This window comes from Aedes aegypti, chromosome 3 (assembly GCF_002204515.2).
Source record: "Aedes aegypti strain LVP_AGWG chromosome 3, AaegL5.0 Primary Assembly, whole genome shotgun sequence".
In the NCBI taxonomy this organism is placed as follows: Eukaryota; Metazoa; Arthropoda; class Insecta; order Diptera; family Culicidae; genus Aedes; species Aedes aegypti.
The window spans coordinates 218673400-218694150 of record NC_035109.1 but is presented as its reverse complement, the minus strand read 5'-3'; the positions used below and the strand labels follow the sequence as shown (position 1 = coordinate 218694150).

The following is a 20751-nucleotide window of genomic DNA, read 5'->3' as shown; positions in this document are numbered from 1 at the left end:
AACAACCGGATGTCGCAAAAGCGTACGCGCAGCATCTAGAGGCTGCGTTGCCGGATAAGGGCGACCTCGATAGGGAGGACTGCTGGAGGACAGTCAAAGCAGCCATTAACGACGCTGCCGAAAGCATTGTCGGATATGTGAAACGGAGCTCAAGAAACGATTGGTTCGACGAAGAGTGCCAGGAGGTTTTAGAGGAGAAGAATGCAGCGCGGGCTGTAATGCTTGTAGCGCCGCCTGGAAGAGGCGGAATGCAAAGAGATGGAGTTGCTGTACCGTTCTCAAGAAACGCAAGTTCTATCAAAAGCTCAACACATCCCGCAAAGGCTTCGTGCTGCGAGCTGAGATGTGCCGGGATAAGGAAGGGAGCACGGACTCGAGGTGATCGTAAGGTGGAAGCAGCACTACGATATACACCTGAATGGCACAGAGAACACAGGCACAGAAGGTCAGGATAGCGAAGGCGATGGTTACGTCAGCACAGCGGACAGTGGAAACCAACCAGCTCCCACGATGGGGGAAGTTAAGGATGCCATTCAACAGCTCAAGAACAACAAGGCTGCTGGCAAGGATGGTATTGGAGCCGAACTCATCCAAATAGGCCTGGACAGGCTGGCCGCTTGTCTGCATCGGCTGATAGTCAGAATCTGGGAAACGGAACAGCTACCGGAGGAGTGGAAGCAAAGCGTTATATGCCCTATCTAAAAAAAGGGCGATAAACTGGAGTGTGAAAATTATCGTGCAATCACTATCCTAAACGCCGCATACAAAGTGCTATCCCAAATTCTCTTCCGTCATCTATCACCTATAGCAAACGAGTTCGAGAGAAGTTATCAAGCAGGTTTCTCCGACGGCCGCTCGATGCGGCAACTCAATGCGCTCCGTGCGGCAAATCCTCCAGAAATGCCGTGAGTACCATGTCCCTACGCACCATTTGTTTATCGATTTCAAGGCGGCATACGACAGTACTGACCGTGTAGAGCTATGGAAGATCATGGACGAGAACAGCTTTCCCGGGAAGCTCACAAGATTGATTAGAGCAACGATGGACGGTGTGCAAAACTGCGTGAAGATCTCGGGCGAATACTCCAGTTCGTTGGGGTCTCAGCGGGGACTACGACAGGGCGATGGACTTTCGTGTCTGTTGTTCAATATTGCGCTTTAAGGTGTCATGCGGAGAGCCGGACTTAACAGTCGAGGCACGATTTTCACGAGATCCGGACAATTTGTTTGCTTCGCGGACGACATGGATATTATTGGGAGAAAATTTGAAACGGTGGCAGATTTGTTCACCCGCCTAAAACGCGAAGCAACAAGAGTCGGGCTAATGGTGAATGCGTCGAAAACAAAGTACATGCTAGTAGGCGGAACTGAGCACGACAGGGCCCGCCTAGAAAGCAGTGTCACGATAGATGGGGATACCTTCGAGGTGGTGGACGAGTTCGTCTACCTCGAATCCTTGCTGACGGCTGACAACAATATTATTCGGGAAATACGAAGGCGCATCATCAGTAAAAGTCGTGCCTCCAGAAGAAATTGCAGTCAAGAAAGATTCACCCTCGCACCAAATGCACGATGTACAAAACGCTCATAAGACCGGTAGTTCTCTATGGGCATGAGACGTGGACTATGCTCGAAGAGGACTTGCAAGCTCTTGGGGTTTTCGAACGCCGAGTGCTTTAGGACGATCTTCGGCGGCGTGTGGCGGCGAAGGATGAACCACGAGCTCGCTCAACTCTACGGCGAACCCAGCATCGTGAAGGTAGCTAAAGCTGGAAGGATACGCTGGGCAGGGCATGTTGCAAGAATGCTGGACAACAACCCTGTAAAGAAGGTGTTCGATACGAAGTGGTCGGAACAAGAAGGCGTAGGGCGCAGCGAGCTAGGTGGATTGACCAGATGCACCAGGACCTGGAGAGCGTGGGTTGCAGTCGAGGATGGAGATAAGCGGCCATGAACCGAGTGAATTGGCGAAATATTGTTGGCGAGGTTTTATCAAGATAATTGATGTAAAACCAAATAAATAAAATAATTTTTACTTAAAAAATCATCTTTGTTTGAGCATAACTTCATGAACATCTTTTGCATGCTTTTGAAGCTAATTAAGTTGTTTTCAAATTGTGTATACAACAAATTTAATAAACAAAAACTGCCCAAAAACATGATTTTTTTTTCATTAAAAAAAATCAAACTTATTTTAATTTTTTATTTTTTTCACCAGAAATTTCATTTTAGTAGTAAAATGAAGTTTATAATGCGTCTTGTTAAATAAAACTACTGGTTAAAAAGTGCATATGGTTTAAAAAAATATGAAAGTATTTTCGTTATTAAATTTAAGAAAAAATTGCCCTTTTTGAAGGTAAGTATTAACTCAGCTTAAGTATTAACGTTCAACTGACAAAACTTTGAAGAATACGTACTCTAAGCCAACGAAACCTACAAGCCATAGCTAACTAGTTAAATTGTGTCTATTTTTTTGGGAATTAAAACACGTTAGACTATCAATTATCTCCACCAACCCGGTGGTCAAAATTCGAAATAAAATCAAAATGAGATTGTATTCACGACAGTTGGCGGAACTATGCTTTTGAATTAACGATTGTAATGTATCACACGCCATTCTTGAAATAAGAAAAAATCGAAACAAATGAACAGTGCGTTTAATATCATTCCCTCCAAAAACACTGAATCTGCTCAAACAAACAAATGAGGCGATCATATTTTGATGACATAGGAAATGAGACACCAAAATCATAGCTAGAAGCTAGAAGTGATATCAAAAGCACGTGTTCGAGAGCATTGTGCATGAATAGAATGTTATGAGCATGTTTTCGCGATGCTTCTGCAGAACCTGTTTTGCGTCTCAGACGAAGACGCTATTTTTTCTCCTGGAAACTGAAAGTTTGATAATAAGCGCACTAATTTGTTTAGTCTATCATAGTACCTATGTACAAGTAAATTCAACATGTACGTATCAAGGAAGTTCAATTGCAATGACACAACATATATACGTACTATCATGCACATGATTATAATCGTCTCGCGATGTTGGATAAATCTGTTCGAACGATTCTGAAGAGAATTGAATAGCTTCATCATTTTTATGAGTTTTTTTTTGTTCAAGGTTGTTTGCTACACTTGCCATCCACACAACCAGTTCCAGAGTACAGATGTACTGAACGATAGGGGGCCGGTGTGGGGTGCTAGTTTATTTTTCTTCGCGCTTCACGATCAAATCTGCATGATTTGAATGAATAAACAACTCTAAGAAAATGATTCTAGCTAGGTTGGTACTCCCGAAAGAGGCAGCACTGGTGACCTGGAAAATGCGCCCATTAGTCTGACGTTGTTGTCGCTGTGCTTTCTTCGTGCACACGCACGAGTCTATGAGGAAGTGATGTTTCACTAGTAGGTAGGATGTTAACTAGTCGAAGGCCTACCACAGCAGTCAACCATGCTTTTATGCACACGAAACAACTTCGGCGCGTCGTTAGGTGTTTGCAATCCGGCGTATCGATTATAGTGGCATAAAAGGTAACTTATGTAAGAGCGGTTTTCAGGACTAAAATTTAAAATTAAAATTCATCTGTCGTGTCAAATACGCCTAATTTGGAATTGAGTAAAAAGTGTTATAAAGAATAAGAGTTATAATTCAAAACCAATTCGCTAATAAATTGTACATAAATATTGATGAATCAGTCAACAATAAATATGATTTACATTGTGTTGGCAATGCAACTACATCGGCGGAAATTGTGCACCTTACTCTCACGAAAAATACATTCACTAATAACTTAATTCCAGCTCTATAAAGATTTGAATGCTACCTACCAGTTACTTTACTATCAGCTCTTTGTTAATTATTGATGAACAAAGGGCATACAATGAATGCTTTGTCTATTGGACTAGATACATACTGCAACGTGCACTTGTAAAATATCAAGTCAAACTGATTAAAGGTTATTTATCTAATGATTAACCTTCGGGATGTCGTGCTGTTGTACTTTGTACAACAGTTGTGGTCTGTATGCTATCATTTTGCAACAAAGATATCTATCGACACCAAACCAAAATGTTTTCCTCAAGAATCTTTTTAGGAACGTTACTCGACAGTTTTTATTTACGATATGGCACGATATGGCCTAGGCATTAACGTCCTCACTGGGACAGAGCCTGCTTCTCAGCTTGGTGTTCTTATGACAGGGTGGCTACCAAATATCGATTTTGAAATTCTCGCTTTTTTCCCGGTTTTCCCGACATAAGTCTAAAAATTTCCCGATTTTTAATTGACGGGCCCAAACTCAAAAGGGTGACCTTTTGGTTTAATTTTTAAATAGTATTTCAACGGTATTTTTTTCGTCCAAATAATATTATACGTAGAAGATTGGCTTGTTTTTTGGCTCCCGAACAACTAGTATAAAATGAAAAATTGCTGAAAAACTTAAAAGTTTATTTTATCAAAACAAAGTTCCTGTCACTTACGTCCCTTTGCTTTCTAACATCCTCAATTGGCCCAATGCCCAATAAGACGGTTCTACGCAGAGGCTTTGAAAAAAATGTCAAATCTGCATTTCTCGTATTCTCAACTTCCTTGGCGGATTTTCAAAAATATTGTTCCACACAAACACGTCGGAGCTCTTGAGAAATACATGAGTGAAAGAATTGTTCAAATCGGTCTTCCCGTTCTCAAGCTAACTTGTGACATTAATAGAAATACTAAACCATGGAAGAATAATGTCGCTGGTGTTCCCTTTGTTCTCGCTCAGAAACATGTTGGGTACATAAGTGTCAAACTGCATACATTTTCGCGTTGACATTTATAGCCCCGCCTATCTCCGCCAGCAAAAGATGTTCCTGCTGCGACGCCAGCGACATTCTTCTTCTATACCCAAAGTTTTGCACGATGACTTGAATGACTGTTTCATTGATTTTGAATAGTTTTCAGATTTTTCCGCACAAATTTCGTGGGGTCTCTTCAAAGAATATAAGATTACGATTCTAATGACATTTTGATTTCAAATTTTGGTCGATCCAATGCTGAGGAAATTAGATATGATCTTTCAGTGTGTTTTTCAAAAAAGAAAAATTAGTATACAAAGTTCAAAGAATGTTTTTGAAAAAATACATACGCAGTAAGAATAACTCTTTGCCTTTCGAATGCGGCTTAGAGAGTTTCAATTGGACGTGTAATCGCAGATATATGGACTGAACACTTTTGTATGTTTTTTAGGGGGTGAACCCAAACTTATGCACGGGAGTGTATGTCACTTTACTTATTCAATTTTTAGTACATTTGATGATACATTAGAAGCTCTTATAAAAAAATCATTGTTTTCAAAAATATTCGGATTTATTGATTTTTTATACAGTAGCTAAAAAAAATCATGAATCCAATGGGATACGTAAACCTTTTGCTGGAAGTTTTGAAACTCTGATTAAAATCTTTGAGCCAGATAAGTTAGAGAAAAATCAAACGCTGGTAGTAAATGAAAACAAAATCATAAAATATTTCGAAACATTGTCAACCTATTTGAAACATTTCTAAGAAGTTTAGTGTAGCAAAGTAGACTATTTCTACAAGACATTAAATCATTAATGTTAAAATGTTATTTGTCCAAGATAACGGATGCTCAATGGCAACCATATCAGCTTTCTACAATTTTTTTTGTTTAAATACAATTTTCACCGTGTTCAGCCATAGGCTGCACAGACTGAACATAACTAACATTAGACAACGGACACACGGAACAACCAGTGGACCAGTGAAGAATGTTTCGTTTGACGAAAAGTTTTCTCCGACTGGGGCGGGAATCGAACCACACACGCCTAAACGACTGACGCCGCTAACCGCACGGCTACGAAGCCCACAATTTCCAATTTCCGGTTTTCCCGTCTTTTTCTCGATGGATTCGAATTCCCGTCTTTTTCCCGTTTTTCCCGGTTCGGTGGCCACCCTGTTATGAGCACTTCCACAGTTATTAACTGAGAGCTTTCTTTGCCAAAGTTGCCATTTTTGCATTCGTATATCGTGTGGCAGGTACGATGATACTCTATGCCCAGGGAAGTCAAGGAAATTTCCATTACAAAAAGATCCTGGACCGACCGGGAATCGAACCCAGACACCTTCAGCATGGCTTTGCTTTGTAGCCGCGGACTCCAGCCGCTCGGCTAAGGAATGCTCCACAAATGTACATAGAAGTCGCATGAAAATGAACGAACATTATACGATTCAAGAGATATCATTATTTGAGCCAAGTAATAGGATATTTTGCCATCAGGCGGCGCTAGTGAGCATGAAACTTTTGTTTTGAGAATACTGCAGAATTCTGACTTTTTAGACAGATGGCACCTTCGGCAAAGTTGTTCGGAAGCTCCAGAACTGTCATTATTTTACCAAATCTCGAACTTCAAGAATTAAACAAAGAAATGTAATATTTGGTCGTTAATAAATATTTCAGATTAAAAATTATGATAGAAGATCGAATATGATTAAATTCCTGCTTAAAACCAAGAGAGAACCAATGGTTGAATGGAGTCTGAGTGAAATTGAAATTTTCTATCAGAAGTTAAAAGGGAGGTACAATGAACATTTAGCATAAAGACGATGGGCTCAATAGGATGGTTTTCTGAGATATTCTGTAAAATTAGTTATTAGCAGTAAGCTTCTAATATTTTATTCACAATTACTTGGATACTTTTATTATTCACTTGGCGTTGGGTCGAATTGTCATAAACTATGCAATAAAAACTACTTTAAGACTGCGCATATTCTTGTCAAATATAAACTCAGTGCGTGGTTTATATTATTTCTGCCAAAGTGAATCAAAAGTGCTAGAAGAGAATACCTAAATAGATGCTTAACAACATGCATAAGAAAAAAAGAAGTATACTCAAGCCAAGGTCTATCCCTTTTTTAAAGGTTTGGTTTGTGAATAAAGTCTGTCCTAGGAAGTATGATAAATTTTAATTTTCAAATAGAACATTAAATAATTATTTTTTATTTTGCGTTTCAGCGTTAAATTCCTATACTAGATTCTGTGAAATTTTGAACAGCTAATGTGCTTCATATGGTTTGGTTAATAAAACTAATTTCTAGGACAAAGAGAATAATTAAGATGCATATGTTAAAACGAAATGTTCGAAGATACACGTTTAATTATTCACCAACAGATATAAAAATTCCTATTGGATGGGAATACACGAGATATTCAAGAGAAATACTAAACACTTAAGCCTTTAGTTTTACAACAATGAAATTACACCACTCTAATTAAAACTTACTATTATACTATTATAAATTACGTGAAACTCTATGAAAGATTAACTTTTCCCCAAGAAAACTATGAATCAATATTTTGATACTGACAATTAAAATTAAACCATGAAATTAATCTTAGCCCAAATTGAAAAAAGCCTATTCATAAATTTCTCTCGGAAATTTAGCACAAAATAGTTAAAAAAGTGACTTCTTGAAGAAAAAAGTGACTTTAGTTGAAATGGCTTCAAAAAAGAGACTTTAAAGTGACTGGCTTAAAACAAGTGACCAAGTCACTAAAAAGTGACTCGCTACCAGCCTTGTTGGTCTCGCTTAGGTACACTGAAAACAGCATTGCGGTAAAAATTACCATGTTGATAGTTTAAAATAAATGCACAGCACTACTTCTTTTGTGCAGACTACCCACTGCATTCATTTCAATCAAAGATTGTCGTCTTTTTTACCATGCTGGCGAAGTAAGAGGTAAGCAGTGAAAATTACCATGTTCCATGGTTATGTTGAAAACCAAGAAAAGTTAATCTTTCAACCATCTCTTGCATTCAAAGCAACGACAATCATGGAGTAAATTTCACTATTAGACGTGGTAAGGATAAATAGAATTCGAAGTGGAATATTCAACCATTAATTGCATTTAAAATAAAGAATGCCGAGTAGTTAATATATCTAGCTGCTTGTATTATTGGATATTATTAATTCATCAAGGTCCACGCATAATGCATTTAGATTTATCGGTATTCCAATCTAAATGCAAATGCGCATACCTTGAATAGAGTCAATTTATATTTGCAAGATATTATTTTTTATTTAGTTCGAAAATTTTCACTTAAAAATACCTTTTAATTATTTAGATCGAAGAATTCTCGCATAACTTATGATCTCGCCCTTAAAGCCATTGGTAACCATGTGTGTAGCTCGTTGTTTCTGAGCATTTGAATAGATTTACTCGTTATTTAACAATTCTATGGCGAAGAAAGAATAATCCTCTACTTGCCGGTGGTATTGGTTTGGATGCTTATTCGTTCATTTGCTCAGAAACAACGAGCTACACATGTGGTTACCAATGGCTTTTAGGGCGTTATCTCAAATTATGCGAGAATTCGTCGTTGAATTTTGGAAGCAAAACAAAAGTAGGGATGATATGCATGACAGCTTCTGTAAACTCTTCCGCTTTCCCGTGGCATCGATTATAAAGAAATCCGGGTGGAGGTTCTCATTGCTCGATACGTAGGTCAAAGTACACTCCTGTAAATGAGTTAGCTTAAAAGAAAATAAATTATGCTGTGATATAAAATAGAAGCAATTACAGCAGGTTTGGTTGGTATTTCTCTGCTATACATTGCGCGACTCGAGTCTTGGCAGCTCTGGATTTTGGTATGAGGAACTCTAGATTCTCAGCCCGGGCTAAAAATATAAATGAGTATTACTTTATATCCAACTCAAATTTAGATCATACGCACCATTTCGCAGGTCTGTATTGTTTGATTTAATTAATACATTTTGAAGCGAACCACACAAATAAGCAAGGTCCAGGCTTGACTGGTGCACAAAAAATGTCGTCATAATGAAAGTGAGCTCGAAACGTAAGTGAGCGCTGGTGAGAATTACATTCTTTTAATTCTTATTCCTACCATGGGCATGGTAAAATCGAGAACACTTTCCGTTATTCATTACTAAACGGGTAGTCAGTTTAACTTGAGAAAGAATGATTTTCGACTATAACAAGATAGTTGAAAATACACAGTATTGTGGTATTGCAACATGGTAATTTCAATAACATTGTTTTTATAATTGAAACAAATTCATTCAAATTAACAATAATTGAAATTAGTTGCGTTAACAACAATGGTATGGTTTAAGTTACTACAGCATTAGTTTCAGTGTACACTGAACAGATGGTTTTTTCCTGAGACGAGACTCGCGAAGACGGTCTTCTTTTTCTGTAATTGCTGTGTTTTTTTCTTATTCCACTTTGTGTTTATACCAATTATGCGCATGCTGTTCAAATCTTCACATGAACCTCTCAGCAAAAAATGATTGAGTTTGCATCACATCGAATCATAAATAGCCGTTTGAGTGAAATTTCATGCCAGCAAACGTAGCAGACATTAGAAATAATTAACCTTCTGCTTAGATTTATCAGCAACTTTGAAAAAAACTGCTCCGCTGACTGAGGTTTTTAATAACAATTTACTTTGAACACAATACTTTTCACTTTTTCAGCCATAAAAACGGTGGGCTGCATTTGCCGTTTCGTGAGAGGGGAATCTGGGCTGCATATGACGTTGATATTTTTCCTCTTCGCGAGTCTCTCTCTGCCGAATTCACTCGTTGCCATGGTCACGTAAATAACACGGCACCGCTCAAACGTCAGATAGTGAACTCGTGCACTGGTTCATTGGTACCATTTGAATGTTGACTAGCAGCACAACTGGCCTGAGTATCACTCACATAATTGGTTTCTAGGGTAATTTTTTACTAACTGTGGAGCTGACTGTCTACGAGTGTGCTTCCGAGAGCTCAAGCAAGCGAGTTCGGTTTGTGCGTCGCCGGAATGATTTTTTTCTCGGCTTTCGTATTTGCGTATTTTGCGAATGTGATTCATGCTATCAGGATATTTTACACAAACCCGTGTTTAAACATGTTTAATTTAGACGGTCGATTAATCGATGAATTGCAGATAGGTTTCAAATGCAGGATTCAGTGAATTTGTTCCAATATGAACTGAAGCCTAAATATTATTTATATGTGCCAGAACGTCTACTAAACGTATCAAACGTTATCATTCCTTCCCATTTCTCAGCATTCGCAAGGACGTGGCCAGGCCAGCTCTCGACTGTTGGAGGATGCGTCAATCTTGTCTAAGAGTCAAGGGTTAGTCCCAAATTTTTAACTTTGGTAACGGACGGAAAGGAGGCAACCCTCATACAACGAATTTGTGCGAATTGCTTAATGCTAATGCTAACTGTAGAACTGACTGTCTTTAGAACTAACTGTACTCAATGTCACTTGGACTTTATATATGCTTCTTGTTTCACATAACAAAGAGATTCATATCTACTTTTAGTAAAACGCAATTGGTCTTGTTCACTATCTAGTCTAGAGTTAGCAAATGGTGTACAATTAACTGCTGTATAGTTGGTCACACAAACATAAATAATTGGTTGGGATGTTCAACTCAATAATATGGTATCCATTCGAGGAATTCATACGGAAAGGTCTTAACACATTCGTTGCTTGAAAACATATTTCAGTTATCAAGTATCAGTAGGGACCATGGAAATTCGGGAGACGCGAAATCAGCAAAATTCGGCCTTCGACGAGAAATTTAGAAAATTAGTTAAATTTGCAAAACAAGGATGGAAGGACACAAGGTTACTATCTGACACACCTTGCCGAGATGCTTAAGATATGGTACAATAACACACCGAAATGAACGCTCTTTGTTCAGACTTGATATTGTTGACCGCCACTACCTCAGTCTTATGGAAGGCTAATCCACGTTTCACGAAGCCAACAATCTTTAACACCTGTCAGAAGGAACAGCCTTAGTACGTCATCGTACATCGCATTCCATAACATCAGGTCCAGTATTGACATTAAGGTACTCCAGCGGAAAATCGAACGCTTTTCTGCCCCTCCTCTGTGTCATATAGTAAAATCCTTCCTTCAACACAATTTTTCATAATTTACACAACTGCATACTATGTTACGATTATTTCCAATAAATGTTAAAAGTTGAATGTGTTTATTTTTAACTATATATCCATACAATATGTAAAGGTATCTTAGAAGGAAAAACTAGAACCTTAGAAAAGGACAAAAAAAAAATTGTCGGAAATAACAGTTTCGATGACAAGGCCAATTAGCTTGAAAGTAAGTTATCAATTCAAGATCTAATCAATTTGTGCCAATATATGTTTGTGTGTCCGACTCCAGATAACAAATTATTAATTTCAAAGGGGTCGATTCAGTATAAGGTGCCCTGTAGGAATCGGAATCCTAGATCAAATTACTCGTAACGCAGGTAGATCACCTTTACGTGGTGCGTTACCAGGTAAGATCTACCGGGGCAGCACGGACGAAAGTCCAGGGGCTTAACGGACCCCCCAGAATCTCTGCGAGTTAAGCTGTTGTCCAGGATGTGGTGGAGTTCACAGTGGGCTCTGATAAACTTTCATAAAACCATGAAAATCCGAATGCAACTCTGTCAAAGCGACCGTCACCCTAGCCTAAACTAACAGGAGTGCCAGCCGGCACATTAAGATTGATGCCAGCAAGATCCTGATTGTGGCATACTGGTCATACAAACGGACAAGGCATGGAACTACGAGTAGGAGTGCTTCGAGCATATTGGGACCAACGGCAGTACGACCCCAATTATGTATACTGGCAGCGCACGACTAAGGATAAGTAACGGTATATGTACTGGATAATATGCTTTGAGGCTGACAGCGGCAACATTCTACCGCCTTAGTAGGGTAAGGCCACTGGCCTGAAAACGACGAGTAGCCCAATGACGCACGCTGCCCCGTCCCGTAAAACCGTGGCAGGCCTTAGAGTACGTTCCAAATCCGTTGGAACAACTAGGCCGGAGTAGGCTCAGATGCAGGTAACGCCGATCTGGCTCTGAACATAGTATCCCATGAAGGATTAATTCAACCCTAGCATGGCCTCCCTGCTTGCTTAGATAACCATGGAATCACCACAAAGGCGACTATTTCAGCGGAGTTGGACAGCGGCTCATAGGGGGGCCCATAATAGATGATCCATCAAAACAAACAACTACCGGAATGTGAAGGAGAGGCTTCTGCACCCATCAGTAACCGGCTAAGGTTCCCGGCAAGAAAGGAGGCAACCAACATCAAGTGAGAACAATGTGGGCAAAAGCCTAGACACTGTGACGCCGGCAGGCACTGGCCGCTCCAGTGCAACATGTGAGGTGATCGATGACCCTGGACAAATCAAGGCCATGGATCGTAATAGGGATTACCTCCCTAAAATGCAGATAGCTGCTGAGCAACTCGGTGTCTTCATTGTTAAGAGCAAAAGCAATATCAGCAAAGACTTGAAAACAAGCTTTCTGAAATTGCGACAATCAGTCCTAGCTGCAAAGTAGGACTACGAGAAAGCCAAGGCACAACTTTGCATAATAGAAGGCGAAAGAGACACTAAGTTGTTTCAGACTGAAGTGTTTTCCTTCACAGGCAACGCGAATATATCTGATGATATTATTCGTTACGCGATGTGAAAGAGGGGACCTTCCGAGGATGAACACGTGGCGAAAAGACATTCGGCCGTCCTCCAGAGCTGACAAGCTGTCACGAGCCAAGCTCCGCGATCAAAAGGACATGGCAACAGTGGAAAGGCCAACATCAAGCCTAAGGCCAAGAAAGCATGAGCATGAGCATGAGCATGATTGACCGCCCGCAGTTGCTACTCCGTTATTGCAAGAACAGCTGTACTTACACAGGGAACCAACAGACGCTACTCTGGATCAGTATCATCCTCAATGTGTAAAAACTGGTGCTCTTATTATTATAATAAACAATACCGGTGCCGGCTGCGTCCGAATGCAGGTCAATTTGGGAATGGGAGGGAAATGTTGACGTGTTACTTGCTTTACAGAAGCCGAGGAGTCCTTTGCACTTCCACAAGAAAACACTGGAAGTTTGGATATGAGAAAGGATTCGTTTTGGTAAACGATATATATAATTCGAAATGAATACGTGAGCATATACACGAATGACCGCACTATCCAAACCAGACACGATACTGATTTCGTTGCTCGCTCGACAGGAGCATACAACAGGTTCAACGTATAAAACTCTACTGACGCGTTTTTTTTTCACCGGCGCATTTCGTTTTTTCTTCCGCGCAACGCGAACCGGACACAATGGATCCGGATCCGGATACCGTTGCTCGCCCACAAGAAGCATGCAACAGATTCAACGGATCCAACACTACTGACGCGTATGTTTTTTTTTCACCGGCAAACTTCGTTTTTTTCTTCCGCGCATGCAACAGATTCAGCGGATCCAACACTACTGACGCGTTTGTTTTTTTTTTTACCAGCACACTTCGTTTTTTCTTCCGCAAAACGCAAACCGGACACAATGGATCCAGATTCCGTCGCTCGCTCACAAGGAACATGCAACAGATTCAACGGATCCAACACTACTCTCAAGCCTAAGGCCAAGAAAGCAAAGAAAAAGCAGTGTTGTAAAAACTCAATTTCTCATAACTCACGCTTGAGATTTTTCATGCGTGAGTTGTTAATCACGCAACTCAGCAGTCAAAAAATCATGGATGAGTTGGTTTACTTTTTTAACTCATTGTCTCGTTTTTCCACAGTTTACTCACACACGGTAATAATTTCTTGTTAGTTTAGAACAATTATAGTAATACTTTCTGACGCAAACAACAACATTCGGGTTTCACGAGTTTTTGACGGGTTTTGCGATTGAATCATTTTTTACGTTTTGAGTTGATTGAGTGATTTTGCTTCAAAATCTCAAGCGTGAGATTTGCGAAGCAGATCTCTAATGAGTTTGCTCTCACGGGAGAGCGTATTGATTGAGATTTGAAAGTGAGTCTATCAACACTGGAAAAAAAGAGCCACGGGATAGTCCGAACCAGGCAATGAATCCACAGGAACCACGGGCGCAAGGCAACAGCAACCCGTGGATACGAGTCGGAAAAAAAGAAAGTAAGGAGAAAACAGAAAATGGAGCCCAAGGAGAATGCTAAACCGAAAACAGCGAAACGTAGAAATTATGGCGAGGCCTCCAAAACGGAGGATGCGAAATATTCCGAGGTTCTGAAGGCGATGCGAAGCACGGAGAAGTTATGGGGGCGATTAGACTGCCGGTTGCAAAGGCCAACAAAGCGAAGAACTTGCGTATACTCAAGATAGGCTGGTCAGTTTGCCGGCTGACCATACAACAGCCTCCTGAAGTTTGCTTCAAGTGTTTCGGGAAGGGCCATAAGTCGTGGAATTACAATGGTCCCGACAGAAGTAAGATGTGCAGAAAATACGGCGCCGAAGGCCAAGCGATTGTAAGCAAATCGCTAAAGGTCTTATATGTGTCGACAGAGCAGACAACGGACACTTAACGGGCGGACCCAAATGTCCGGCTCAAGCGGATTATCAAAGCAGCTAAAACGGAAGTAACACAGTTAAATTTATACCCCTGTGATGCAGCCCAGCAGCTGCTTTGGCAGTCAGTCTCTGAAACGAAGACCGACGTGGTGTTACTATCGGACCCATACCGCATATCAGCCAACAACGGGAACTGGGTGGCGTATAGGTCTCAACGGCTAGCAGCTATAGGGACGACATGATGATACTCCGTGACGATATCTAATCCAAGAAGTAGTCTCTATCTTAAATGACGGTTTTGCAAAAGCAAAAATCAACGGTGTGTTTTATTGCAGTTGTTACGCACCCCCAATATGGTCGATTGAGGAATTTTCCTTCATGGTAGACAGGATGTTAGCCGAACTAGCTAATAGGCAGTTGGTGATTTTAATTGGGAAACCACCAGGTGACCCGTCAGCGTAAAGACCTATCTGTCTACTAGATACGACGAGCAAGTATTTGGAGAGGTTGATCTTCATCAACCTAATACCGTAAACAGAAGGTGCGGACGGCCTGTCCAACAACCAGTTTGGATTCAGGAAAGGTAAATCGACTCTGGACGCTATCCAGTCGGTCGTTCAGACATTTGAGGTGGCAATCGAGCATAAAAGAGCGGCATCCGTTACTGCGCGGTTGTCACTCTGGATGTGAAGAAAGCGTTTAACAGCCCAAGCTGGGAAGCGATAGCCCACGCAATTCACCGCCTCAAGGTACCGGTGCAGTTGTGTAAGCTTCTTGAACGCTATTTGGATGGTAGGATTCTACTGTATGACACAGAGGAGGGGCAGAAAAGCGTTCGAATTACCGCGGGTGTACCTCAAGGTCCAATCCTGGGCTCGATGTTATGCAATGTACGATGACGTACTGAAGTTGCCCCTTCCGACGAGTGTTAAGATTATTGGATTCGCCGATGATATCACCCTAGTGGTCTATGCCGAATCGATGGAGGAAGTAGAGTTGAAAGCAGCGCACTCTATCTACATAGTCAAGGAATAGATGAAGTCTAGGAAACTAGGACAGGCCCGTCACAAGACTGAGGTGGTGGTGGTCAACAACCGCAAGCTCGGACTTATATCGGCTTATATCGGTAGTTGATTGCACCATAGAGTCCAAGCGATCCCTTAAGCATCTTGGGGTGATGGCCGATGACAAGCTCAGCTTCGTTGAATATGCCTGTAAAAGGGCATCTACGGCTACAGCGGCGCTTTCGAGGATGATGTCTCACAGCTCTGCTGTAATTGCCAGCACACGCAAGCTCCTGGCAGGTGTGGCGCTATCCATACCAAGGTAAGGAGGACCAATCTGGTCAAAAGCGCTTAGCACGAGTAGAAACTTGAAGCGGTTGGAAAGCACGTGTAGCATCATGCGCTTAAGAGTAGCAAGTGCATACCAAACGGTATCTAAAGAAGCCGGTTGGCAGCAGGAATGGGATAACTCCACTATATATGGACCCAACTAACACAACTAGGTAGATGGACCTAACAAAAAAACTAAAAATTATTCGACGAAAATGTGTTAGATTGGAGAAAAGAATACAGTGAACACATTATCGTGTAAATTTCTTTGATTTTTTACGAAAAAACTTGAAAATTCCGAAATGAATGACGGATCCTGCCCCCTTAAGAGATAGCTTTGCTAGGAAATTCGGGCAGTCTATCTCGCCGTTCAATGCCTTGCCAGCTGTAACAGCTTGTTGGATTATTCTACGTTGTCCGAGGGTTTCTATTACAAGCAACTAACACCGGTCAGCGTATGATGGAAGATTTGCGCGGTCCCTTCCCAGAAGCAGTTGTAGAGTTTAACGAACAAACCGTTTTTGGATACGTTCAACCCTGTTAATCCAGTTTGCCTAATTCGGACACCATATAACGGAGGAGGGTTTCAATATTGACCGAACTAGCGGAGTATTGAGTGCTTTCAAACAATGGATAAAATATTTGGATGTCCGCCCAACGAACCTCCCAAATCTCGTATGTAACTAACACGCAGCATTATTACCCATCAACAACTTTCAAATAAAGTCGCCATACATTATTTTCATTTTTTTTTAATAATTCAAAAAAATTCAACATCTTTAAAAAATGTCGATTTTAATATACAGCCTTTTTTATTGTTGTTGTAGCTATGGTTTGATTATAAAAAATACCGTCAACGTACCAGTATCCGCTCATGTTCCAGTAGCCCGCTTACGAGTTTAAAAAGTAAGTTAATTTGAGTGAATACACAAAAGATTGTCTACAGTACGATTCAATTTCTCAATTTGAATTGTCTAGTGGCTGTAGTTTTCAAATTTATTTTGTTTAAACTCTTCTTTTTAAAGTGTTATCGGGCTACTGGAACATGAGCGGATACTGGTGCACTGATGGTATCAGGATAAATAACTAAATTCGAAATAATGCATTTTTTAATATGTTCGTCATAAGCTCTGTTAACCACGTGCGGAAATAGGAAAACTTGGGTGCAGTAACAAACGCAACTAATTTTTTTTTATGAAAGTTTTTCAAATTCACTTCAATTTGTCGCTTATTGACTATATATTTCGAGCTACATTGAGACATAAAAATGGTATGAATGGACTCAATAGATATTTTTGAATACGAATTTGAACACATTAGCGGATTGTGGTGCACTGATAGTATGTAGTCCACGCACGGTGTTGTTCAATACTGACTAAATTAATATGTCCCTTCTATCCCAAATTGGATTCTGAAGAAAAAAAAAGACACTATCAATACACCTCCATACATTTTTGTACGATAAAGAGACGAATAAGATGTGGTTTTGCAAATACATCTAAATAAAGCTACCCATACAGAGGACTAACGCGCAAAGCAGTAATTGATAATAATTCAATTGATTCATCAGACGAAACCATATGATCAATTCAACCGACAAAAGTGATTGCCACGTTAGTTGGGTGGGAAGTATTATTTTTGCATTGTCTTTTTGTCACTGACAGAACTGTTCTCATGCATACATCGTCCATGGCAATATGTAAAAGGATAGCTACTAAGAGAAACGTTTCAATCAATACTCACTTGGCCTGTGGCGATGCGCTGCTTGTTCCAAATGTGAGTGCTGCCTTGCTAATTGCTCGACCATTTCTTCCAGATGTAATTTCTGGTCACGTTCGTGCTGTAACATTTTCGACCATTTATGGCCCTGAGTTTGCGCCGTTTGTAGGTAATCGGAGCAAGCCTGTTGGACAGAACAAGAAACAAAATTTAATATCCATTCAAACTTATTCAAGAACGCGTGTATCTTACATTGATCATGGCATTGGAGGATATTCGGAACAATGTTGCTCGTTCACTGACTATCTTCGTCTTATTCGCTAGATCGTCACCGGATTCCAGCTCCGATAATGCACGTTGCAATGTTGCTCCATGCTTGGTTATCAGATCATAGCAAGTTTTCAGATTTTCTAATCTAAATGTCAACTCTCTTACTACTAAGTTGAGTTCTTCACTAGGTATCGTGTTGGCTGCTGTGTCTTCCTCTTCTTCGTCACTTTCCATGGCTCGTCTGTTATATCATTATGAAAATAAATACATTGTTTTAATTAGTTGGTATAGTTATAATCTCCATGGATAAAACTACTTACATTGCTTTCGCTTTGGCGAGCTCCAGGGCTGTTACCCAGGATTGCCGTTCTACCTCGTTGGCAGCTTTAATATGAAACGTTTGCGTTCCACCATTCGATATCACAAAAGTACAGGAATCCACTGTATGGATTAGTGCTCCGTGGAGGGATATAGTACCGCGACAGGTGTGTGTCATCTCTGCTTGATTTCTGTTTATACGACAGGATGCAGTGCAGCACGTGGTTGTAGTTTGTTTGTGAGGCAGATAGAAATGGAAAGAAAATACAGTTAAGCTTCATTTCAAGGGTTAGCAGCAGCAATTGAAAAAAAATGCACACAATTATAGGAAGCCAAAAAGTGTAGAAATAAGTAAACAGAATCCAGCACAGAAGCCACCTGACAGATCTACCATTTTTATGCAATGTACAAAACCACCACCTCTGTGTTATTATTTTGGGCAAATTAGCAAAATTAGTGTTAGCACTCAATAAACAAACTACGTCTGTTTTTCTGTTTATAATGGATTGGTAAAAGCTGATAGAAACATAAAAAAATACCACCGTTGAGGCAAAGCATGAAAAACCGTCGATGGGGGTGACAATGGGTCTAGGGGGTGAGATTGGTTCAAAACGGAAAAATATGAAAATACCTGAAGGTCGTAGACACAAAAGTCAATTTGGACAAATTTAGATGTAAGATTGTGAAAAATAATAGAATCGTTCTGGTGGGCTTCGATCCCACAACTCCCAATACGCTAGACTGGGCGCGTTAACCAACTACGCCACAGAACGGGTAACGATTCTGCAGCGCAATCGGCCAACCTGAAACCAAAGTCCGTCACGACCCCATTTTCTCCTTCCCAACCCTACACCTCCTTCGGTTCTCTGAGATGACCAATTCGACTCTCCTAAGCGTGCCTACGAACAACAGTGAGAGATTATATTTTTAGCGTCGCACTGTTGCCTTGTTTGTGCCACACTACTCATACACGCAGCGAACTGGACTTTCGAATTTCATAAATTTTTCCTTATGAAAGATGGAACGATTATTGCAATACGAACGCTTTATGTATCGTTCTAGCATCACCCCACTTCAAGGCGTCGATAGGCGCGGGGTGTACGCACGAGCCTATCGATCGCAAGGTCCTTGGTTCGATTCCAGGTTGCCGCGATAACTATTTTTGTTTTCAAATTTCGGTTTCATAAGGCAAATTTATGAATTTTAACCCGATTTCTTGTGGCGAATTTTCATAAGGGGTTCCTATGTTTATCGATAGTCCATTTGCCTGAGTGTAAGCCAACGTTGGCTCAATGAGATGGTTAGTATGGGTCCGGCTTTCGACGTAGTCGTATCTCGTCATATCGACCCCTTTTGCGATAGAGATCTCCGCTCAATTTTACTCAACTAGGGTTGTCATGTCTATTACGGCTTAACCAGCCGACGGTGTTTTGAAAATACCTGAAGGTCGTAGACACAAAAGTCAATTTGGACAAATTGAGATGTAAGATTTGAAAAATAATAGAATCGTTCTGGTGCACTCAGGCAAATGGACTATCGATAAACATAGGAACCCCTTATGAAAATTTGCCACAAGGAATCGGGTTGAAATTCATAAATTTGCCTTATGAAACTGAAATTTGAAAACGAAAATAGTTTTCGCGGCAACTTGGAATCAAACCAAGGACCTTGCGATCGATAAGCTCGTGCAGATGCTAAAACGATACATAAAGCGTTCGTATTACGATAATCGTTTCAACTTTCATAAGGCAAAATGTATGAATTTCGATGCGCCAGTTCGCAGCGTGTGGGCTTCGATCCCACGACTCCCAATACGCTAGACTGGGCGCGTTAACCAACTACGCCAATTCGACTCTCCTAAGCGTGCCTACGAACAACAGTGAGAGATTTTATTTTTAGCGTCGCACTGTTGCCTTGTTTGTGCCACACTACTCATAAGCCAACGTTGGCTCAATAGGCCAGGGGAAGTGGTTCACCTAGAGTGAATTTCTGTCAGAGAAAAAGTAGATTTTGTATGAGATTTGACAGAAAAATGAATGACAAGTTCATCCACTTCTCCTGGCTTATGAGATGGTTAGTATGGGTCCGGCTTTCGGGGTCGATATTGACATTTTACGGTGCCGGGTGTTCTCTTTTTTTTCATTTAGATGAGTTTATTCTTTCTAAATACAGCATCTCTGAAACATCAAACAAGTCTACTTGAGTATTCCGTGCATTGGTTAACAATGCAACGCATTTTATCAACTTCTCAAAACAGCAACTGAGTTTCGTGCGCAGCAAAAACGTAACAACATTTTTATCGAATGTTTTTTTTAATTTAATTGTTATCAGTGTTTTCATATTATATAAACATCTCACGGAAATACAAATGAGTTGGATCGCTGAAATACCGGGATTATGACGTCAGCATCTGCCTGAAATGTATTGATCGTGGAATGTCGCTCCGAAATTTAACTATTTGCGAAGGTTTAAAATAATCACTGTTTCAGTACAGCTTTGGGGAAACTGAATAAGCTTTATGGCAATGGAGATGAGACTTTGAAGATAATTTGAGCGACAAAACAAGACAATTTATGTAAACTTGACGATAATAATCGAATCGATAATCGAATAATAGTAATCGATAATCGAACGATATAATCGTTCTTTTAAGTGGGTTTATCATACTTGTGAAACATCTAAGATATCTTTTCGTCTTGTTTGCATCGTATTTCATCAATATTTTTCAGCTGTGAATG

At 40.4% G+C, this 20751-nt stretch overlaps 1 protein-coding gene and 1 long non-coding RNA gene across 5 annotated transcripts in view; both read right to left on the bottom strand.

Annotated features, from left to right (window-relative positions):
- LOC5579855 (oxysterol-binding protein 1) overlaps positions 1-20751 on the bottom strand; it is an 85845-nt gene that overhangs the window by 36019 nt on the left and 29075 nt on the right. For all 4 annotated transcript variants that reach the window (XM_021852528.1, XM_021852530.1, XM_021852529.1 and 1 more), the window contains 3 exons: positions 18016-18204; positions 17678-17936; positions 17450-17609 (listed from right to left, as the gene is read on the bottom strand). In XM_021852528.1, the coding sequence (XP_021708220.1) occupies positions 17450-17609; positions 17678-17936; positions 18016-18204 (608 nt within the window). The remainder of the gene's footprint in view (positions 1-17449; positions 17610-17677; positions 17937-18015; positions 18205-20751) is intronic.
- Positions 8382-8988, bottom strand: LOC110678910. The gene is made up of 3 exons (XR_002502039.1): positions 8731-8988; positions 8578-8674; positions 8382-8515 (listed from the first exon to the last, which is right to left on the bottom strand). It is a non-coding gene; the product is annotated as an uncharacterized LOC110678910 (long non-coding RNA).